The sequence below is a fragment of the Acomys russatus genome, chromosome 13 (assembly GCF_903995435.1).
Source record: "Acomys russatus chromosome 13, mAcoRus1.1, whole genome shotgun sequence".
In the NCBI taxonomy this organism is placed as follows: Eukaryota; Metazoa; Chordata; class Mammalia; order Rodentia; family Muridae; genus Acomys; species Acomys russatus.
The window spans coordinates 1,649,064-1,672,830 of NC_067149.1; the positions used below are offsets into that span (position 1 = coordinate 1,649,064).

The following is a 23,767-nucleotide window of genomic DNA, read 5'->3' on the forward strand; positions in this document are numbered from 1 at the left end:
TAGTGAGTTGCACACTTAAAAAAGATAAGCTGGGGGCTGGTGAGATGGCTTAGTGGATAAAGGCACTTGATGCCAAACCTAATGACTGAGTTCCATCCCTGGGACTCACATGGTGGAAAGAACCAGTTCCTGCAAGTGTTTGTCCTCCATCTCCAAACATTGCAGGAGGGGGATTTTTTAAATGCTAAAATTCTCCAGATGTTTCTGTGAGCTAAAAGTCTCAATGGTGTATGGATGGATGAGCCTCTAAAGGGACTGGGGTGGATCCCAGCCTGAAATAAAAGATGGCAAAAGCAGCCAGGCCAAGTTTTGAGCCAACAACAACAAAAAAACCAGAAGAGGCAGCTTCCAAAGTGGTACTCAAGCTGACTGTCCCTTTCAGACAAGAATAAAATACAAACTACATAGAAAGCCCTGAAGAGGCCGGAAGTGGTGGCGCAGGCCTTTAATCCCAGCACTCGGGAGGCAGAGGCAGGCGGATCGCTGTGAGTTCAAGGCCAGCCTGGTCTACAAAGTGAGTCTGGGACAGCTATGGCTACACAGAGAGACCCTGTCTCGAAAAAAAGCAACAACAACAACAAAAAATAATAATAAATAAAATGTGGACTGAGGAGATGGCTTGACAGTTAGGAGCACCAGATGCTGCTCCAGGGGGCTCAGATTTCATTCTCAGCACCCACATGGCAGTTCACTACAGTCTGTAACTCCAGCTCTAGGGGATCTGATGCCCTGTTCTGACCTCCAAGGACAACAGTCAAGCTTGTAGTGCACAGTCACACACACAGGCAGAGCATCTTTATGTAGAAAACAGAAGATGCACTGAGCTCTGGATCTCCAGCATCATACAAAATGGATTTGGTGAAGGATGCCTGAAACCCCAGCACTGGGGAAGCCAGTGGGAGAAGGATCGAAAGCTCAAAGTCATGGTCTGCTATATAGTGAAATTGAGGCCAGCATGTGCTACGTGAGACCCTGTCTACAAACAAACCAAAATGGCAAACTGAGCAGGCACTGTGGCTCATGGCTGTAATCCCAACACTAAAGAGTATGAGGCAGACTGGGCATGGTGGCACATGTCTTTAATCCCAGCACTTGGAAGGCAGAGGCAGGTGGATCAATGTGAGTTTCAAGGCCAGCCTGGTCTACACAAAAGTCCAGGACAGCCAAGGCTACACAGAGAAACCCAGTCTCGGGGTAGGAGGTGGGGGGTGGAGGGTGGAGGGAGAGGATGAGGCAGGAGGATTGACTGAGTTTGAGACCAGCCTTGGCTACATAGTAAATTCCAGGACAGCCTAAAGTAGGCTACAAAGGTACAAAGTGAGAGTTTGTCCCTGTCCTCCCCCCTCCCAAATTGTATGTTAGATGAATTTCACACCAATGTAAAATGAAAGAAGCTTCTCACGGGAAGTGCCAGCTCTGGCTTGTCATGGTTCTAAACTCTTGATGGGAAAATTGCAGGCCTGCTCCTGTGCTGCGCCAGCTAGTGTGCCTCTAGCATCATGTAGCCTTTCTGAGCTGCTGTGGAGAGACTGCCAAACCCATCTTCCACCTTCCAGGCTGCCCTTGGCACCTCAGACATAGCCTCTCCTAGCCAGAATGTCAGGGTTTTCCCTCCACCCCGAGGTGGGGGCCACTGTAAGGTAAGGACAGTGTTTCCAAGCTGGACATAGCTTGGAATGGGCTTGTGGGAGGTGTAAGGTTGGCACAGTCATGTCAAAGCAGACGGAGAGGGGCTGTTTGGTACTTTCCCTGCCCTCCCTCTGTTTCATCCCAAAGTTCTGACTCTTAACACTCCCTCACACCCTCCCAACAACAGGTTGTTTCTAATTCTGGAATGGCAGTGGAGGAAAAAAGGGCAGAGGTAGCCAAGAACCATCCCACAAACCAAGGCAGACCAGGCTCTGGAAAGAGCAGCGGTGATGGAGAACCTGGTTGGGAGCGGTCAAGGAGACAGACAGCTCATTGTTCTGCAGGCTTGGTCCTGTGACCCTGACTGTGACTAGCCATGGGACTCGGGAGAGATGCTCGCCCCGACTCTGCTCAGAACAGCTGGGATCCAGGCCTCTATAAAGACCCAGAAGAGCAAGAGTGGACAAAAGGCAAACAGAACACACAAAACAGCCAACAAAGGGTAAGCTGACTAGTTCCTGCCAGTTTTGGCTGAGTTATCTCAAGGCCATAGAAGAGACATGGCAGAAGTGGCAAGAGGTCTTGAACCAGGTCCTGAGTGACTCAGGCTGTCTCTGTGAACCTAGTCAGGAGAATAGTTAAGGAACGTTGACAGGACCCAAGGAGGACACTGAATCCTGGGTCCTACCAGAAAGTGCTGTGGAGTTTTAATTCTCTTTACAGTAAGATGTCTAGGAAACCCTTGTTCCTGTGACCTGTGAGAACGAACAGTGTGGCAAGGAAGACAGGAGGGCAGGGCGTGGTGACGCACGCCTATAATCCCAGTACTCAGAAGTCAGAGGCAGGCCGATCACTGTGAGTTTGAGGCCAGCCTGGTCTACAAAGAGAGTTCCAGGACAGCCAGGACTGTTACACAGAGAAACCTTGTCTCAACCTCTCCCCACAAAACAAAGGAAGAAAGAGGGAGTGTTTAGGAGATGGCTCAGTGGGGAAAGTGCCTGCTATGAAAGCTTGAAAGCTCGAGGGTTGGGATCCGCCCGCATACCCACGCAAACGTTTGACATGCGTTTCTGTAACCTCAGCGCTGTGGAGACAGGTCATTCCCTAGAGCTCATTGGCCAGCCACCCTAGCCAAACCGAAGAACTCCCGTCTAGTGAGGGACCCTGTCTCAAACAGTAGGGTGGGGGCTGGAGCTGTAATAGAGTGCTTATCTCACAGGCATTATGCCGCAGGCTTAATCTCCAGCATGGTTCACTCGATAGTAAGGTGGAGAGCAATAAAGACATCCATCACTGAGCAGACTCTGCAGGCTGTCAGTGTGTGTGTATAGAACAGCAATGAAAGAAAAAGGGGCCATGGATGTGAGGAGTCGAGGTAGGATGATGGGTTGCGGGTGGTTGAAGAGAGGAAAGGGAAAACACAGTGTAACTATATTTTAATTAATAATAAACAAATTTAAATGTTTACCTAAGGGGGGTTGCGGGGGAGTGGGAGGATGAGTGCAAACTGTTCTTGCAGAGGACCCAAGTTTGGTTCCAAGAACCCGTGTTGTTGGAGCTGGAGAGATGGCTCAGCAGTTAAGAGCACTGTCTGTTCTTCCAGAGGTCATGAGTTCAATTCCCAGCAACCACATGGTGGCTCACAACCATCTATAATGTGATCTGATGTCCTCCTCTGCCTGCAGGTGTACAGGCAGGCAGAACACTGTATATATATATAAAACCCATGTTGGGCTCGTAACCCAATTCCTCTTCCTGCCTCTACAAGAATTTATACTCTTTTGAGAGAGGGAGAGAGACTGATCGACAGACAATTATGGTTCTAGCTGGGCATGGTGATTCACATCTGTAATCCAGGTGTGCAAAGCCTCTGAGCTGCCATCTTTCTTCTATAAACCTGTGTTCTCTATTTTTGCACCATCTTGGTCCTAGTCGGGAGAAACCAGTCGGGAGGGGATCCTTATGAGGAAAGAAACAGAAGGGCAAAGGGCGAAAGACAAAGGAGGAAAGAGCCTCATACCCTGGGAGATACTGAAAGGTCTTTATTGCCCACCAGCCACCAGCAGTTTCCCAGCAACAAGCAGGGTCCTCTGGGTCTCTCCAACCCACTCTCAGGACCCATGACATGCAGCCACAGTCCAGCCCTCTCCTCCCAAGGGGTCAAGGTGCTTCTGGGACATATGATGCAACAGAAGGCCCTCACAGGGACCGAGCAGCATTCATGTGGAGGAGGACAAGAGAGGGCCCCTCTTGGCACACATTAGGGAGGGAAGGTCACTCCTGAAGAGTAGGGCGGGACGAAAGGGACCCTTAAGTGGGGATGGTGCCAGTGGCAAAGAGGATGATGAAGATGATGATGATGCAAACAATTACACAGATGATGACAATCATCTTCACATTCTTCCACCAGAACTTCCGGGCCACCTTCTGCGATGTTGTCTTGAAGTGTTCAGACTGTTGGGGACAAGACAAGGTAGTGACCCAGTGCCTCTTACAAATGGAGGCCCACATGCCATAGTGTAGATGTTCACACTAGAAACTGAGCCGGGCGTGGTGGCGCACGCCTTTAATTCCAGGACTCGGGAGGCAGAGGCAGGCAGATCACTGTGAGTTCGAGGCTAGCCTGGACTACAAAGTGAGTCCAGGACAGTCAAGGCTACACAGAGAAACCCTGTCTCGAAAAACAAAACAAAACCACACTAGAAATTGAAGTAAGAAGCTGGGCATGGCGGCGCACGCCTGTAATTCCAGCACTTGGGGAGGCAGAGGCCGGCATGTCTCTGTGAATCTGAGGTCAACCTGGTCTACAAAGTGAGTCCAAGACAGCCAAGGCTACACGGAGAAACCCTGTTTCTAGAAAAAAGAAAGAAGGAAGGAAAGAAGAAATTAAAGCAAGAAACTGAAATAAAGATGCTGGTAAAATATAGCTACTTCAAAAAAAAATAAATTAATTAACATTTCCTGCTACAATAGGAACAGAAAGGTTCTTTTTGTTGTTGTTGTTGTTTTCTCCCCCAAGATAGGGTCCTCTGTGTAACCCTGGCTATCCTAGCCTCGCTTTGTAGACTAGGCTGGCCTCGAACTCAGCGATCCGCCTGCCTCTGCCTCCCGAGTGCTGGGATTAAAGGCGTGCGCCACCACCGCCTGGCTAGAAATATTTTTATAACATTTATTTGTGCCTCTCCTTATTGCCACATGTACCAAACTGCTCATGTGGTGGACAGAGAACAACTTGCAGGAGTTGGTTCTCTTTCCACGCTTGTGCCCTGGGGATTTTCCTCATGTCCTCAGGCTTGCTGAGCAGAATCTTGGCCCCCCTCCCTGCCTCCCCTCAAGCTATCTCTGTGGTTTTTGTTTGGTTTGGTTTGGTTTTTTGCTGTTTGTGTGTTTTCCTTTTGAGACAGGGTCTCAGTATGGATCCCTGGCTGACCTGAACTTCAGAGGTCTGTCTATCTCTGTCTGCTGAGATATGCACTACCCTCCTGCCCTGACAAAACCCTTCCCACAGCACTCTGTAAGCCAAGCTCTGGTCTAGAATTCCTCTTGAGCATGGCAGGGCTCCTTCCTTTTCTTTTTCTTTCTTTCTAGTCAGGATCTTATATAGCAAAGACTGACCTCCATTCCTTGTAGAAAAGAATGACCTTAGCTGGGCGTGGTGGTTCACACATTTAATTCCAGTGATAGGGAGGTGGATCTCTGTAAGCTCAAGGCCAGCCTGGTCCACAAAGGGAGTCCAGGAGAGCCAGGGATACACAGAGAAGCCCTGTCTCAAAAAACTCACTTTGTAGATCAGGCTAGCCTCAAACTCACAGCGATCCACCTGCCTCTGCCTCCCGAGTGCTGGGATTAAAGGCATGTGCCACCACGCCCAGCCCAAAAATTATATTTATATATTTATGTTTATGTGTCTGGTGTGCACATGCCACAGTGGAGGTCATAAGTCATTTTTCAGGAATCAAGTCTCTTTCCACCAACCATGTGAATCCCATGGATGGATTCTTTGGCCTTGGAAGCAAGTGCCTTTTTTGGAGCCATCTTGATGGCCTGGCTTTGAACTTCTGATCCTCTCATCTCTGCCTTCCAAAAGCTGGGATTACACGCATGTGCCACAATGGCCTGTTTATATAGTGTCAGGGACTGAACCCATTGAATTTCAGTCAAGAACTCTGGAGCCTTGGCCTGTACGCCAAGGGGTCTTTTACATGTGCTCACTCGGGAGGCAGAGGGAGGTGGTTCGAGGCCAGCCTGGTCTACAAAGTGAGTCTAGGACAGCCAAGACTACACAGAGAAACCCTGTCTCAAAAAAACAAAACAAACAAACAACAACAACCAAAAAAAAAAAAAAAAGGGAAGAAAATTCAGTTTCATACCCCAAGGAAGGCTAGGGAATGCTGAAGTTGACTGAACTGCCTCGGAACTGGCTCTGTGGCTAGACCCCTTACTCAAGCCCCAATGGACCCATTGGCTGGCTCCCTACCAACCAGCGGAGTAGCGAGGAACCAGAGGTGGAGATTCAACAATCCCACCCCCCCCAGACAAAGTGACAGTCTGCCATCCCTCTCATCACTTTGCTCCCCCACTCCCCCATAGCTGAAGTTTCTCTCTCCCCAGATTTCTCCTTCTCCCTCCCCCACCTCCCAGTTTGCTGCCCCGCCTCACCGTGGCTTCCAAGTCCTCTGTCTTGTTTCGGAGATGGTCCAAGTTTTCCCCTCGGGCCAAGATCCGCTCCACATTCTGGGTCATGATGTTCTTGACTCCCTCCACCTCACTCTGCAGGTTCCTGACGCGGTCATTTCCGGCACCCCCGCTGGCCTCCTCCTGGATGGCAGTAGAGGGGTTAATTAGGCCGGGCAGCAAGGGATGTCGGCCAGTGGAGGTTAGAAGAACTAACGTAGATTTTAGCCATTTCTAATACTTCAGTTGCTCACAGGGAGAACGTTCTATGTATGTTCAGGTGAGTTCACGCACATGTGTATAATCCAGCAGGTGGAAGCCAGATCAGCCTCGGGTGGTCAGGTGTCATGCCTCAGGAGCCACTCTCTTGGTTTTTTTTTTCAGAGGCTGGCTCTCCCATTGGCCTGGCGCTCTCAGATCAGGCTGGGCAGTAAGCCCCAGGGACCAGCCTACTCTACCATGCTGGAGCTGGGAGTCTTCATGCCCAGTGCTTGAGCCATCTCACCTGGATTTTTTACTACACGGGTCTGGGGAATCCAACTTAAATCTCCATGTTTATGTGGCAAGCACTTCACCTACTGAGCCATCTCCCCAGCTTTATTTATTTATTTATTTATTCATTTATTCATGTATTTGAGACAGAGCCTCATATAGCCTAGGCAGATTTCAAACTTCCTAAATTGGATGACCCTGAACATCTGGTCTTCCTGTCTCTCCTTACCCTGTGCTGAGATTTACAGGTGTGCACCATCAGCCCTGGTTTATGAGGTGCTGGGGGAATCAAACCTGAGCTTCATGCATGCCAGGCACACACTCTACCACATCCTTAGTCCCGCACGAGTGCACTGTGTATGTGCGTGCATGTGTGTTGTGTTATCAGTAGGTGTGGGATGGAAAGTACGCCTGTATGCTGCAGCACACAAGTGGAGGTCAGAGGACAGCTCTCATGCGTGGATTGCCTCCTACAGTCGGGTAGACAGGAGTGAGGGGTACTGAGCACAGGCTGGCAGGCTTGTGCTGTAAGCCCCTTTACCTGCCATGCCATCTTGGCTGCCATTTAAGTGTATTCTTAAGTCCCTGAAGATGAGATTTGTTCTGCATTGTCATCCGCCTTTTGGGGGTGGGGTGGGGGGGTGTTTCATGGTTTCTGACAAGCAGAAACAGCACGCAATTACTCCTTCTTTGAACTCTCCAGAGGGTCAAGGAGGTGACACAGGTGGCGAAGCACAGCCAGGGGCTATTAACTAGTCTCCACGGCCACAATCTTGCCAGTCCCAGTAGGTTCTCACTAAAAGTGCGGGAGCTGGCCAGGTGTAGAACACGCTTGCCTGGCCCAACCCAAGTGCCTCTCCAGACAGCTGTTGGTGAGCTCTGGTTCTGGCCTACTGGGCAGTGTAATCGCAGTTCCATGGCTGTGGCCCTCCAGGAGGCATCATGTGCCGTTGGACCACACACTTCTGCTTTCCCCATAATTTATCGCCTGGTGTAGGCCCCACACCACCTCCTGTTTATGTAGATATTAATAAAAGTCCTCCCTGCCTGCGGTCTCTCTATCCAGGAAGCCTCTAGATAAGGCTTTTTGAACTAGGAGAGGAAAGGCATGGAGTGCTCCCTTTGGGACCCAGGGGCCCTCAGGTATCGGCCATGGGTGTGGGCTAAGGCTAGATTATCAGGGCGAACCGGGCGCCTGGCTACTTTACAACCCCTTGGGACTGTTGCTAATGTTTCTAGAAACGGAGCTGCTCTAGGTGGCCAGGCAGCTCTCCTATGTGTCTGCGTGGACGCAGTGCGAGGGTAAGGGGGAGAACTGCAGTCACCTGGGCTGGAATCTGAGCCCCGGGAGAGCAAGAACACTTGTGGCCCGGTAATGTCACAACACCGGGCGCAGGCCCAGCTGGAGGAAGCGGGAGGAGGGGGAGGGCGCTGCGCAGCAGCTTGGCTTGGAATTTGGGTCCTCCAGCCCCCCACCGAAACCCTGATCCGATCCAGCACCGGGGCCAAGGGAGGAAGGCGGTGAAGTGTCAGGAATGCCTGGCCGGGAGGACAGAGCTATTTGTAGACGAGTTGTCAAAAGTAAGGAGGAAGAGGCAGCGCTGGCTCAGCGCGGCCAGCCCTGCGACCGCCGCCAGCTCACCTGTCTCGACACAGGCAGCCCCCAGGCAGGATCCCCTCTAAATCTCTCTTTCCCTAACCCCCCGCGTCACTTACCATGTCTCGGAGCACTTGGGCCTCTCAAAGCAGACCTCGCCTAGTCTGTTTCCACCCGAGGCAGCCACAGCTTCAACTCACTTCCTGCTTACTCCAACTTTCTGCCCGCCTCCCGCCCATCCCGCCACTCCAGCCTCTCTGGCTCCTGCCACACGTAACTGCAGGTTTCCGCAGGTAGGCGGCCGCCCTCTGGGCCCTCCCTGTCTCCTCCCAAACAATAGCTTAAGTTTAAAGCAACCGGGCAGGGGTGGGGGCGGGGGAAGCGTCTAAGTTGTCAAGAAGGAGAAAGGGTCAACCAACCCTCCTAAGTTCTCAAAAACCTCCTTTTTATGTCTCAAAGAAGTAATTCCAGTTCTCAGGGACTTAAATCAGCTTTACTCAGATAGAAACGGATGTACCGCCGGGCGGTGGTGGCTCACGCCTTTAATCCCAGCACACGGAGGCAGAAGCAGGTGGATCGCTGTGAGTTCGAGGCCAGCCTGGTCTACAAAGTGAGTCCAGGATGGCCAAGGCTACACAGAGAAACCCTGTCTCAAAAACAAAACAAACAAACAAAAAAAAAAATAAAATAAAAAATAAATAAACAAAGAAAAGAAACGAAACGAAAGGAATGTCCCAATGAAAATATCTTGCTTGACAACCTTTGTCCCCAGGGTCATCCGGGTGAGAAGAAAGCACTAAAACCCCCAATAAATGAGGCTGGAGAGATGAGTCAGCAGTTAAGAGCACCTGCTGCTCTTGACGTGGACCGGAAGTTCAGGTCCCTGCACCTGTAACCGCAGCGCTAGAGAGAGCTGAACGCCCTCTTCTGGCCTCTGTTGGTATGTGAACACGCATGTGCATACACACGCATGCACATAATTAAAGTCTTTGAAATCTCCAGGGTTAGCCCTGGGGGAATATGTGCTCCTCCTGGCTTTGGTCCTGAAGCAGCTGACCTTAGGCTGTGGGTGGAGTGCAAACAGTACAGGAAGGGCACCTTAGCGGTGTCCCAGGCCGGTGGTTCACTCACCAGCCCCTCCTTTCCTTCTGACATTCCTCAGTCCTACATTTCCTCCCAAAGGTCACCATGGGGCTTGGTGACCCTGATCGGTTGTCAGAAGATTGTCAGATGGACCAGGAGGGGCCTGGAGTAAAGGGTTTTTTTCACCATATGTGGCTCTCAGCCAGAGAAAATCTGCTCTTCTCCGGACGGAGTTTGTCAAGAGAGAACAATAACAGAGCACCAAGAAAACGGACATTCTTTCCCACCCGAAAAGAAACAGCCGAGCCAAGGAGGAAATCTTAGCTACTCCAACAAATATGAGTCTTTTATTATTTAAAGGCCCTAATAAATTTAGAATCCCGGAAACATTTTGAGACACTTTTGGGTTTTTCCTAATTAGATCTTTAAAAAAAAAATTTACTGTTACTATTTTTAATTGTGTGTGTGTCCTTCCCTGCATAAGAGCAGAGGGGTTAGGTGCTCTGGTGAGTTACAGGCAGTTACAGGTGTGGGTGCTAGGAACTGAACTCTTAGCAACTGAGCTCCCTCTCCAGCCCCCTAGTAATGCCTTAAAACTGCACAACCCCAGCATGCCTTTAATCCCAGCACTCAGGAGGCAGAAGTAGGCAGATCTCTGTGAGTTCGAGGCCAGCCTGGTCTACAGAGTGAGTTCCAGGGCAGCCAGGGCTAAAACAGAGAAACCCTGTCTTGAAAAAAATCAAAACCAAAACCAAACTAATCAACCAACCCTGCACAAACCCTTTCCTTTCCAGTTAGGCAAAAGAAAAATCTAGAATAAACAGGAATTAGATCACAACGTCGCGTGTCAGTTCTACTACACTTGGTCTTAGCTAAAAGGCCAAGAGGCGACGAGAATGTCAGCTCTAATCAGAGTCCTTAGAGTTCAGCTGATTCTCTCAAGTGACATTGTTCAAGTGCTCACAAAGAACAAATTGGGGCCTGGAGAGATGGCCCATTGGTTGAAAGTATGTGTTGTTCTTCCTGACGACCCAAATTTGATTCCCAGCACCTGTGTCAGGCAGCTCATTACCTGTAACTCTAGCTCCAGGGAATTTGACACCCTCTTCTGGCCCCCGGCAGACCCTGTATTCATGTGCATAAGCCCACACATAGACATACATAATTTAAACAGAGTAATAAAAGGCAGGTGGGTCTCTGTGAGTCTGAGGCTAGCCTAGTTTGCTTATCCAGTTCCGGGCCAGCCAGGGTTATGCAGTGAAGCTCTGTCAAAAAAATAATAAAAATGACATATTTTTAAAAAGGAATACTGCCGGGCGGTAGTGGCACATGCCTTTAATCCCAGCACTCGGGAGGCAGAGGCAGGTGGATCGCTGTGAGTTCCAGGGCAGCCTGGTCTACAAAGTGAGTCCAGGACAGTCAAGGCTACATAGAGAAACCCTGTCTCAAAAAACTAAAAACAAAACAAAACCAAAAAAAAAAAAAGGAATACTTTTTAAACTACTCTGTATTTTCAAAGAGTCATCTGAAACTGCCAGGTGGTCTACAAGATATATCTGCCTGTTCGGGCCTGGTATAGTGTCAAATGCCTTTATTCCCTTGGTAGCAGAGGCAGGAGGAGCTCTGTGAGTTTGAGGCCAGCTGGTCTACATAACGAGTTTCAGGACATACAGGACTAAAGAAGAAGATCCTGTCTCAAAAAAAAAAACCAAACCAAGGGCTGGAGAGATGGCTCAGAGGTTAAGAGCACTATATGCTCTTCGAAAGGTCATGAGTTCAATTCCTAGCAACCACATGATGGTTTACAACCATCTATGCTGAGATCTGGTACCCTCTTCTGGCACAGGTGTTGCATGCAGACAGAGCACTGTATACATAATAAATAAACAAACAAATAAACAAACAAAACCAAAACCAAATAAACATGAGAGACCTCTCAGAAGCAATAGAGCGTTTGCCTAGAATGCTCTGGTATGTACTGAGACCTCCCAACCCCAAATTCTTGCTCTTTCCTTATACTGTCCCATACAACGCTGACTGCATGTGGCCATTAAGCATTCACAGTGTGGCCAGATTTCAGAAACTTAGTATGAAAAAAGAACGCTAGGCTACCAAGATGAGACTTGATAGCCTATGACCATATATAGGAGGAGGAGGTCCCCCACCTCCATCAGAGACCTAGGGGAGGGGAATAGGGTGAAAGTGGGAGGGAGGGAGGAAGGAATGGGAGGATACAAGTGATGGGATAACAATCGAGATATAATCTAAATAAATTAATAAAATAAAAAATTTTTAAAAAGAAAAAAAGGAATGCTACTTTTACAAACATCATTTCTATTTTATAGCCTGGTGTGGTGTTCAAACTCATCTGAGGCCGGGACAATCAGAAATTCCAGGCTAGGGCTGGAGAGATGGCTTAGAGGTTAAGAGCACTTGGCTGCTCTTCCAGGGGTCCTGAGTTCAATTCCTAGCAACCACATGGTGGCTCACAATCATCTATTACTGTGATCTGATGCCCTCTTCTGCCCTGCAGGTGTACATGCAAGCAGAGCACTGTATACATGATAATAAATAAATGTTAAAAAAAAAAGAAAAAAGAAAAAGGAAATTCCAGGCTACCTTGGGCAACAAAGCCAGACTTTGTCATCAATCAATCAGTCAATCAATGGATCAATTAATCAACCGTCACATTTTATTTCACATGGTGCTGGGGTTAGTTGTAATGCTTCCTGAAGTCCCAGGTGAGCACTCTACCATCTGAACTACACCTTCAGCTTCTTTTAAGGTTTCAGTTTGACTAGTAAAATAATTTAAAATACACAACTAATAAAAACTCTATTCTTGCTGGGTATGGTGGCACACGCCTTTAATCCCAGCACTCGGGAGGCAGAGGCAGGCGGATCGCTGTGAGGTTGAGGCCAGCCTGGTCTACAAAGCGAGTCTAGGACAGCCAAGGTTACACAGAGAAACCCTGTCTCAAAAAAAACAAAATAAAATGAAATAAAGATTTATTTACTATTTTTTTCTTTTGGTTTTTTGAGACAGGGTTTCTCTGTGTAGCCTTGCCCATCCTGGACTCACTTTGTAGACCAGGCTGGCCTCGACCTCACAGCGATCCGCCTGCCTCTGCCTCCCGAGTGCTGGGATTAAAGGCGTGCGCCACCACGCCCGGTGATTTATTTACTATTATGTATAGTGCTCTGCCTGCATGTATGTTTTCCCATCAGAAGAGGGCATAGATCACATTATAGATGGTTGTGAGCCACCATGTGGTTGCTGGGAATTGAACTCAGGACCTCTGGAGGAGCAGACAGTGCTCTTAACCACTGAGTCATTTCTCCAGCCCTATTCTTTTTTTCTTTAGAGATGGGTGCTGGGAATTGAACCCAGGGTCTTGTAGGCATTAGGCAAGAATCATCGGTTCTGAAGTCACATCCTTGGTCTCATTTAATTATTTTTAGATTTAGGAGGTTTTGGAATTCTAGGGCTTTTGTGAGGCCACCTGACCTGGATGTGGACAACTGAACATAGGTTTTTCTATGAGGGCAAGCAGTCTGTCCTCTCAACTGCTGAGCCACCTCTCCAGCCTCCCGCCCCTCCCCCCCTTTTTAATTTATTTCTTATGTACACAATGTTCTGCCTGCATATACATCTGCACACCAGAAGAGGGCTCCAGATCTCATTATAGATGGCTATGAGCTAACGTGTAGTTGTTGGGAATTGAACTCAGGAACTTTGGAAGAGCAGCCAGTGCTCTTAAATCCAGCCCTCTTTTTTGTCAATTTGTTGTTGTTGTTTTTTGTTTGTTTTTGTTTTTCCAAGACAGGGTCTCTGTGTGTGGCCTTGGCTATCCTGGACTTGCTTTGTAGACCAGGCTGGCCTTGAACACATAGCTATCTGCCTGCCTCTGCCTCCTGAGTGTTGGGATTAAAGGCGTACGCCACCATGCCCAGTTTTTTGTTTTTTGTTTTTTTTTTTTAAGACAGAGTTTCTCTTTGTAGCCATGGCTGTCCTGGACTCACTTTGTAGACCAGGCTACCTTTGAACTCACAACAATCCGCCTGCCTCTGCCCCCCTCCGTGCTGGGATTACAGGCATGTACCACCATGCCTGGCTGCCAGCTCTCTCTTTTGGATCTTTTATTTTATTTTTGATACAGAATTTCATAATGTAGCCAGGTTGCCTGGAAGATGATATGTAGTCCAGGCTGGCCTCAAACTTTCTTTGTAATTATCCCTCCTCAGATTTCTAAATTGGGGGTTACAGCTGTGAGCCAAAATGCTCAACTGCTACTTTTCTTCCCTCCCTCCCTCGCTCCCTCCTTCCCTCTGTCCCCCCTTTCCTCCCTCCCTCTACCCTTTCCTCCCTTCTTTTCTTTGCTAAGGACTGAAGGGAGCACTCCTCAGACTCTGGGCTGGATGTGACCCACTGAGATTGTTTTCCATGGGACTCTGGTTTCTAGAAGGAAGAGGATACTCTACTTCAGAAGAAATGAAAATCTCAGTTTCTGGGCCTGGGGTATTAAAGAGTACATTTTTCCCCCTTGAGACAAGGTGTAGCCGAGATGGCATGGAGCTCACTGGTGCTAGGGTCACAGGCTCACCGTACAGACCTGGGAGGGGGAACTCACCCTTGATTACAGTAACTTTGTGAGGAATGAGGACAGTAGGTCAGGCTGTGGCTAGCAAAGCCATGGCAGGGTTTTAAGGATAGCCCGGTTCACTCTGGCGCACAAAAGACTTGGGGTCTTCTGGTGTGCTACGCAGCTGGGCAGCCCTGGGCAAGCGGTTTCCCTCTCTGAAGCTTTTGGTTTCTGCTTCTGCAAATAAGAATGAGAATGCAAAATCCCTTTTTATGCCGGGTGTATGGCTCATTCCTGTCACCTCAGCATGTGAAGGCCAAGCAGGAGGATGGGTTCCTATGAGTTTGAGGGTAACCTGGGATACACAGTGAGCTTGAGGCCAGCCTAGGCTAACAGAGTCTCAAAAACAACAATAAAACAAAACAAAAAACGCAGGCAGAGCACCACACTCCTGTCCTCTTAGTACTTGTGAGGCAGAAGCCCAATGAACAGGAGTTCAAGGCCAGCGTCAGCTATATGACTATAGCCAGAATCTGTCTCAAAACTCAATTAAAGAGCTGGGCACAGTGGCACACGCCTGTAATCCCAGCACTCTGGAGGCAGGGGCAGGTGGATTGCTGTGAGTTCAAGGCCAGCCTGGTCTACAAAGCAAGTCCAGGACAGCCAGGGCTACACAGAGAAACCTTAATTAGAGAGAGAGAGAGAAAAAGAAAGAAAGAAAGAAACAAACAAACATAAAACCACAAACAGAACAACAACAAAATAAAACATGAGAAAAAAATAAGAAAAAAAAAAGAGAGAAAATGGAATGAGGAAATAGAAAAGAGCAACAGTACAGCCTGAAAAGACAGCTAGTTTCAGCCTGGCTGGGTTACATATCAAGACCTCATCTCTAAAACAAACAAACAAGCCAACCAAAGTTGGACATGATGGTCCGTGTGTGTCATCTTAGCAGACCCCTGAGTGCAGAGCCGGAAGGCCTTATGCTCAGGAGAAATGTCTTGTGGCTCTGTGGCTTTTGGCGCTATTTGCGTACTTTACATGCTTCCTTTGTAGTGCTGTTTTGTAGGAAAGCCTTGTTTTTGCTGGATATTTAAAACTAAAACCATCTTGGGGAAAAAAATTAAAACAATGTAAAAAGAAGGAGGCTGGTGCCAGGCTTGTTGACACATGCCTGTAAAGCCTGAATTGGAGAAAGGGTGGGGTGGTGAGGCAGGAGAGCTAGCCTGGGCTACAGTGTGAGCCAACATACAACAACAAAATGAAGCAAGCATACAAGCAAGGGCTTGGGTATAGTTCTGTGACTGTTTATCTAGGCTGGACCAAGTCCTGGCTTTGTTCCCAGCACCACACCTGGGGCTGCTCCATATCTTCATTTATTATCCTCCTTGGTCATCTTATAATGTTTGCTCTTTTCTTCCCATCAACTCCAGCTTCCCCTCGGATGCTAGTTAGCATGGTCTCTTCTCTAGCGCCATCCATTTCCAAAGTCACCTTCCTGGTCCCGGCCACTCCGTTAGAGGGTGCTTGATTGTAGTCCCTGAACAGATTTGAGTAACTTCCCCCCTTGCCTCCAGGTTAAAGCCAGATTTCCTAAGGCCTGTGAAGATTCTTCTCATATTTCTTCATTTTTGGAATTCCCCACAATATATGTGTGTGTGTGTGTGTGTGTGTGTGTATGTGTGTATGTATGTATGTATGTGTGTGTATGTGTGTGTATGTGTGTGTTTGTGTGTGTGTGTGTGTTTGTGTGTGTGTTTGTGTGTGTGTGTTTGTGTCTCCTTGAGTTTGAGGCCAGTCTGGTCTATACAGTGAGGCCCTGGCTCGCCAAGGCTACACACTAAGACCATCTCAAAAGCCCAAACAAACCAAACACAGAGCCCCACCAAGCACAGAAGCTAAGGACATTGCAGTTTTCTAGGAGCAGGTTGGACACACTGATTGTACCCTAAAACATAAGGCAGCCAGGCGTGGTGGCGCAAGCCTTTAATCCCAGCACTCCAGAGGCAGAGGCAGGCGGATCTCTGTGAGTTCAAGGCCAGCCTGGTCTACAAAGTGAGTCCAGGACAGCCAAGGCTACACAGAGAAACCCTGTCTCGAAAAAACCAAAAAAAAGAAAAAGAAAAAGAAAAAGAAAAACCAATTGAAATAAGCAAGCAAACAAAAGCCATAAGGCAAAGGCAGGAGCTTCTTTTGCTTTGTTTTCAGCTGGGGATTTCCAGAGTCTCTTTTAGAAGCAGTCATTACCATCCTAAATTGCAAACCTTCCTGTTAGTTATTGAGGGTACTCCTGCTGAGAAATGTTGAAGGCCAGCAGATACTGACTTCAATTGTTTACCCATGCCTATTGGAACATTCTGTGGTTTAACCTTTAGCAGGCCTGAGTGCAGGCCACTTGCAACTTCCCAACTCTACTTTAGCGAATCTTAGTTGCTAGAAGTGGGTGGTGGCATAGCACCTGGCACCCCAGCTCCTTGGGAGGCTGGAGTTAGCCTGGGTAACGTAGCAAGACCACATCTCAAACTTAAAAAGAGCAAACCTGCTAGCACAGGAGTGGTGGTGCACATTTGCAATCTCAGCTCTCCGGAGCCTCAAATGGCAAGATAAATAAGTAACAGACCAGCCTGGGCTGCATAGTGAGGTCGTGTCTGGAGGAAAAGAAAAGAAGGAAGGTTGGTTTTAATGGTTTCATTTTCCTTGATAGCTGTCAGGGGCTCTCTTCACTCTGTATTATATGACTCAGCCCCACCTTAAAGCAATTCATTCAATGTTCTGCATGTTAAAGCTAAAGCCGGATAAGGGTTTTGTTTGTTTGTTTGCCTTTCCTTCTTTGTTTCTTTTTTTCTCTTTTTCTCCACAATGCAGACAGAATGGAATTTGTTGTTTTTGTTTTTGTTTTGTTTTTTTTAATAGAAAACACACATGAAGAACTAACTCTATTACCCATCCTTTGGACTATTTCATGAGACACAATGCTGAAGGCTTTGTGTATGCATGGAGACTAATAACTCCCTGAACAAAAGCAAACCATACATTAGGCAAAGAGCCACTGAACTAGCACAGCCCATTAATTGCTTTTTTGGGGGACATTTTGGGGAGGGGGCGTTTTGTTTTTGTTTTGGTTTTGGTTTTGGTTTTTCGAGACAGGGTTTCTCTGTGTAGCCTTGGCTGTCCTGGACTCACTTTGTAGACCAGGCTGGCCTCGAACTCACAGCGATCCGCCTGCCTCTGCCTCCCGAGTGCTGGGATTAAAGGTGTGCGCCACCACGCCCGGCGAGGGGGCGTTTTTTAGACAGGTGTATTTCTCATATCCAGAAAATTCTAGGTCAGCGTTGCCACGCTATCTAGATCACCCAGAACTTCTGATTTCTCAACTTCAAAATGATTTTTCCCTTTTATTTTTGTATGGTGTTTTGCCTGTATATCTATCTGTGCACCGGGTGGTGGTAGTCGCAGAGGCCAGAGAGGGTATTGGGTCCCCTAGGACTGGAGCTATTGACTTTTGTGAGCTGCCATGTGGTGCTGGGACTTGAGCCCAAGATGCTTTGGAAGAGCAGCAGCGCTCTTACCTGCAGAGCCATCTCTCCAGCCCCAAACTGCATTAACATCATCATCGTCATCATTTTGGTTTTTTGAAGACAAGGTTTCTCTGTGTAGCCTGTTCTGTCCTGGACTCACTGTGTAGACCAGGCTGGCCTCAAACCCACAGTGATCTGCCTGCCTCTGCCTCCCAAGTGCTGGGATTAAAGGTGTGTGCCACCACACCCGGCTCAGCTTTCTTTCTTTCTTTTTTTTTTTCTTTTTTTTTTTTTTTGGAGACAAGATCTCTCATAGGCCTGGTATTCACCAAGTAGACTACATTAGCTGGCCAATAAGCTTCAAGGACCAGCCTGTCTTCATCTCCCCATCTTTGAGACTACAAATCTAAACCACATCGGGTTTTGTTTTGTTTTTGGTTTTTGGCTTTAGTAAAAGTTAGAGTGCTCCCCTGGCATACACAAGGCCCTATCAGTTGAACTATACCACCAGCCCAAATTCAAAACAAACAACCACTTGATTTTTCTATTCCTAATTCATTCTCTCCAGTGCTCCTATCGAATTTATTTAATATTTATGACTTTCAGTGTCATAATAGTGGTACCACTAGAGTTCCTATGGTTAAAGCCTGGCCTCTAAAAGCCACAACAAGCAAGGCTTGGCCACCAATCTCCAATACACCAATTAAACAGTAATAGAAACAGAAAAAGGAGATTGATTCAAGGTGCCTTACTGGAAAGAGGAACAAATAGAGAGAGCAAGTGATCCACAAGTCCACCTTTAGGGTATTGACTTGAGGTTTAGATTCAAATAGAGGGTTTGAGGCATGCAGAACTAGACAGACTTGGTCAATGTGCACTCCGCTACCATGGGTCCTACACTGCCTCTGCTCCAATCCAGCCTGTGGTGTAGTCTGATAAGGTGAGAATTCTCTGAAATCTCTCCTGGGGAGGCAACATCTTCCTCTGGCTGACACCATACTTCTTCAGCCTTTCCCTTACTCTTTTTTTTTTTTTTTTCTTTCCCTTACTCTTGCATAGGGATCTTGGGAGCTTTTAATTCTTTGGAAGCAATAGTCTCATAGCCTAGGGAGGGACACAAGTATCTCTCTTTAGAATATCTTCACTCCTACTAGATAGATGGTTATAGAAGTTGCCTATTATTTCCGTATGATTATGTTTATACATTTATGTAAGTGTGTGTGCGCGCGCGTGTGTGTGTGTGTGTGCGCACGCGTGCACGCGCTCTTGAGTCAGAGAATAGCTTTCAATGAGTTGACTGTCTCCTTCCACCAAGTGGGTCCCAAGGATCGAACTCATGTCATTAGGCTTGGTAGCAGTCATTAAGCCATCCTGCCAACCTTTGTTATTGTCTTAGCCAGCATTCTATTGCTGTGAAGACACCATGACCACGGCAACTGTTATAAAGAAAAGCGTTTACTTGGGGGATTGCTTACAGCTTCAGAGGCTTCGTGCATTGGCAAGATGGTGGGGAGTCCACATGGTGGCAGGCAGGCAGGCACAGGATGGAGAAGTAGCAAGAGCTTCATACCCTGATGCTCAGGTAGCAGGTGGGGACTCTGGGCCTGGCATGGGCTTCTGAACCCACCCAACAAGGACATACTGTGGGAGGGAGTGTAAGCTTTGTCACAGGTGAAAGTAGTCTTGGTGGGCTTTGCCCTTGGACACATCACGGATACTCCCTGAGATTAACCTTGGGATAGACTGGGTGGAGGCATCCTGGGCCTGGAATTCAGGAAGCTGGACCTGGGGACTTTACCTGGACTATTGTGTTTCTAATCGACCCTCAAGGGGAGAGGGAGACCATCCCTTGCATGTGACAGACGGGCAAGCGGAGGAGACAGAGAGAGGAGCAGCAGGGTCAGACCGGGCTTGAGCGCACGTGGATCGGCAAGAGGATCAGGGAATAGGCCAGACCAGTGCACAGGCCAGAGACACCAAGGGACCCGTCCCGTGGAACGGACACTGGAAGGTTCACTCTTTTTTCCCTTTAACCTCTTTTCCCTCTTGTGTGAGCTAGTTGGGTTGTATAATAAAGTTTAATTGTTAAGAAACAGAGCCAACAACCTATCTCTTATCCCCTCCCAACAGCCTTTGGGGGCCGTTCTTATTCAAACCACCACAGTTATTGTTGTTATTATGAGTCCTATGGATCGAACCCAGGTCTTCATGTTTGCTAAGTACACATTTGTACTCAACTCCACTCTCCATCCCTCTGTTCTATTGGCATTGCTACCGTCCCCCCTCTCTTTTAAGAGAGTCTCATATAGTCCAGGTTGGTCTCCAATTCCATATGTAACCAAAAATAGCCTTGAACTCCTTGCCCTCCTGTCTCTCCCTGCCAAGTGCTGGGATTACAAGAGTGAGCAACTTGTATATAACAGACCAGAATGTTAAACGTGGGGGCTTAGGTACTTCTGAGGACCCCAGTCAGACCCTCATGTGGCAAGTACTTTACCACTGAGCTACACGGCTCAGAACCACCATCGTGCTTGGTCCTCCCAAGCTGCACTGACCTCCTTTGGGCCACAGGTTTTTGTATTTTCTCCGTATAGATGCTTTGCCTGCTGGGCCACAGCTTGATAGCAATTGGGCGACCCATCTCTTATAGCTCTGTGGCTTTCAAAGCGGCGTGACCTGTCTTGCCTGTTAGGATAACCTAGCAGTGGACATGCCCTCAACAGCAGGGACACTATTGGCTTAGTGGTTCCAGCTGCCAAACACATCTGGCCCCGTGACCCCTGCTTTTATGTCTACATCTGCCAGCAGCAGAGCTCAGTGTGGCTCAGAACTCCTGGGGACTTCAAGGACAGCAGCTACAATAACACTGAGCTATTTGCCCTTTAAGCCTTGCTGACATTCGCATTGATAATGCTGGCAATTTAGCTGGACACAAGAGAGAGGCAGCAAGCCGGAATGTATGCAGTTTCATTCCTTACTCTCACATATCTGTAGTAGTTGGCTATTTATTTGTTTGTTCATTCATTCACTTTCTGTTTTGTTTTGGTTTTGGTTTTTCGGGACAGGGTTTCTCTGTGTAGCCTTGGTTGTCCTGGACCCACTTTGTAGTCCAGGTGGAGCCTCAAACTCACAGCAATCCACCTGCCTCTGCCTCTTGAGTGTTGGGATTAAAGGCGTGCACCACCACCACCCGGCTCATTTTCTGTTTTTTTTGGAGACAGGGTCACATGTAGCCTAGGCTGGCCTCAAACTTTCATTCAGCTAAGAATGCCCTGAACTCGTCATCCTCCTGCTCTCACCTCTCAAGTACTGGGATTACAGGCGTGCATCAACATGCCTGCTAAAATTTGTTTGTTTGTTTTATTTATTTTACATTTATTTACCTATTAAATTTTTTTTTGGACAGTGAACATTTTATTTCAGACTACAGGTTTCTGAACATAATAAAATCTTTGGCTTGTAGCAGCAGTTCAGTCTCGCAGTCTGTGGGGTTATATTTCTCAAGGAGTCTCCCGAAAAGTAAAGGGATTTGAGAGAGGGACAGACAAGACCAAAGGGATTTGGGAGAGGGACAGACAAGACCAATAGAAGAATCCTGGGTGGGTACAGGCGAGGCAAAGGGCAGACACGTAAGGAAACACACTCACACAAAGAAAAGTCTCAGAGAAACCAGGGCCCGCGTTGAGGGGTAGGAGGTACCCAGAGAAGCAAAAACATTCAAAAGAAAAGAGCAACGACAAAACAAAACTGAGCTGGGGCGCAGCAAGGTAGGGAGGAGGCATAAAATAATTATAATAATTATAAAAACAATAATAAATGAGATTAATAAAAATGCCCAGCAAATAGAGATCGCTACACATATCTGTTTTCCTTACCTGAAATTAAATATATACACGGTCGTAAGCAGTTTGGCTAGCTAGAGCTTTAAAGGAATTTGCAGTTTCGTCTTATACTGTAAGTTAGAGAATAGATCTTTTTCCCCCCATAGCACCTGTCCGAGTCTTTCTCTTGTTTCAAACACCATTTCGTTCCCATGTGAATGTCCACTTGGAGAATTGCTTTCTCTCACTTTCTCTGTCATCCCAATTGATACCTCTTTGCATGGCAGCATGGGGCCGCTGAAGCAAAAGCCCCCTAAACAACTTTTTTTGTTGTTCTTTTTCGAGACAGGTAAACAACTTATTTTAATGCTAAGATTTAAGGTGCTTAAGTCCCAGTACTTGGGAGGTAGATGTAGGTGGATTACTGTAAATTCAAGGCCGGCCCTGTCTATGTAGAGCATTCCAAGCAAGTCAGAGCTACATAGTGAGCTTTTATTTGATTTATGTTGAGTGCCTATGTAATGCTTCTGGAGGCCAGAAGGGGGCATCAGATCCCTTACAGCTGAAGACGCAGGTGTTTGTGAGCTTCCAGGACAGGATCCAAACTCTGACACTATGGTAGAGCAGAAAATGCTCTTAGCTGCCAAGTCGTATTTCTGTTTCCAGGCTTTCTTTCTTTCTTTTTAAAAGTTTTTTTTTTATTAATTTTTATACATGCATTTATGTTATTACACTTATATACAATAAACTACCTACAGCAAGAAGAATCACAAAACAATCAGGAATTATATATGTGTATATATATATATATATATATGTATATTACATTCATAGTGTTTTGGCTATTTATATTTGACAGCCTTAAAAAAACATCTTTCCTATCTTAGAGAGTCTAAAATTCTGAATGCAGATCAACTTAAAACATCTATCTAGACCTAAAAATATCTTACCCCTAAACAACAAAGCTTAATTGCAAAACTAAACTATCTGGTCTTCAACCTCATCAGAGACTTAAGAAGGAATAAAATTGATTACCTGAGTAGACAGCAATTGCAGGTTAGTAGCTTCCCAAATGAGAAGATGACAGACACGGTTTGCTGCCTGAACAGTCACCCAAAACTCTCTATAACGTTGGAGCATCACCTTCAGCCTTCTGGCCCAATATATCTGACCTATATATTTGTGAGGCAGGAACTATTGAGGATTTGCTTACCCTGTCTTGGCAGAGTTTGGCCGTCGACTCTGCTTGCGTCTAAACTCACCCATTTTTAGGCAGAATTCTGTCTGTGGTAGAAGTGAGGACATTTTTCCCAGTGGCTGGTTTGCCACATTTGAAGCCATTTCCATAAGGAAGCTCTTTGATGCCCATTATCTTCTCTTCCTTCCTTCTTTCTCCTCCTCCTCTTCTCCTTTCTTCTTCCCTTCCTTCCTTCCTTTTAAGTTATGTGTATGTGTGTCACTGATGCCCTCAGTGGCCAGATACATTGGATCACCCTGGAGCCAGAATAACATGGTTGTCAGCCACTCAGTGTAGGTTCTGGGAATCAAACTTGGGACCTCTGAAAGAGAAGCAAGCACTCTCAACTGACAAGACACAGCTCCAACCTCTCTATTGTTTAAATACATACTTTATTTTATTTTTAATTTTACATGTGTATGAATGTTTTGCCTGAATGTATATCTCTGTACCATGTGGGAACCTGGTGTTCACAGAGACCAGAAGTGGGTCTTGGATCCCCTAGATCTGGAGTTATAGATGGTTGTGAGCTTCCAAGTGAGCGCCAGGAATTGGAAGAATAATCGTTGTTCTTAACTGCTGAACTACCTCTTCTGTCTCATTTATTTTATTTTATTTTTTAAAAATATTTTATTTAGTTTTAATCTATGTGCATTGGTGTGAAAGTGACAGATCTTGGAGTTACAGACAGTTGTGAGCTGCTATGTGGGTGCTGGGAATTGAACCCGGTCCTTTGGAAGAGCAGGCAGTGCTCTTAACCACTGGGCCATCTCTCCAGCCCCCATTTATTTAATTTATTTATTTATTTTTAGTTTTTTTCTTTTTTTGAAACAGGGTCTCTCTGTGTAGCCTTGGCTGTCCTGAACTTACTTTGTAGACCAGGCTGGCCTAGAATTCACAGTGATCCACCTGCCTCTGTCTCCCAAGTGCTGGGATTAAAGGCTGGCCACCATGCCCAGCATTTATTTTATTTTTAATGAGAGAGAGAGAGAGAGAGAGAGAGAGAGAGAGAGAGAGAGAGAGAAGGAGAGAGAGAGAGAGAGAGAACACGCACATGAGTGTGATGAGTGTGCAGGTGCCCACAGAGACCAGATGCATCAGCGTTGGACTTACAGGCAGTTGTGAACCACCCAA

The 23,767-nt window shown here is 47.1% G+C and overlaps 1 protein-coding gene across 1 annotated transcript; it reads right to left on the minus strand.

The window, feature by feature from the left end:
* Positions 1 to 3,870: 3,870 nt before the first annotated feature.
* Vamp8 (vesicle associated membrane protein 8) lies at positions 3,871 to 8,677 on the minus strand. The gene is made up of 3 exons (XM_051154740.1): positions 8,512 to 8,677; positions 6,289 to 6,447; positions 3,871 to 4,083 (listed from the first exon to the last, which is right to left on the minus strand). The coding sequence occupies exons 1-3, from the start codon at positions 8,512 to 8,514 to the stop codon at positions 3,940 to 3,942; spliced, it is 306 nt and encodes a 101-aa protein (XP_051010697.1). The 5' UTR covers positions 8,515 to 8,677; the 3' UTR covers positions 3,871 to 3,939.
* Positions 8,678 to 23,767: the final 15,090 nt, after the last annotated feature.

Bases quoted from the DNA above. Each gene is read 5' to 3' on its own strand.
- Vamp8 (XM_051154740.1), bottom strand. The intron at 4,084-6,288 runs GTGAGGCGGGGC...TGTCCCCAACAG, and splicing joins CAGAGGACTTGGAAGCCACG to TCTGAACACTTCAAGACAAC.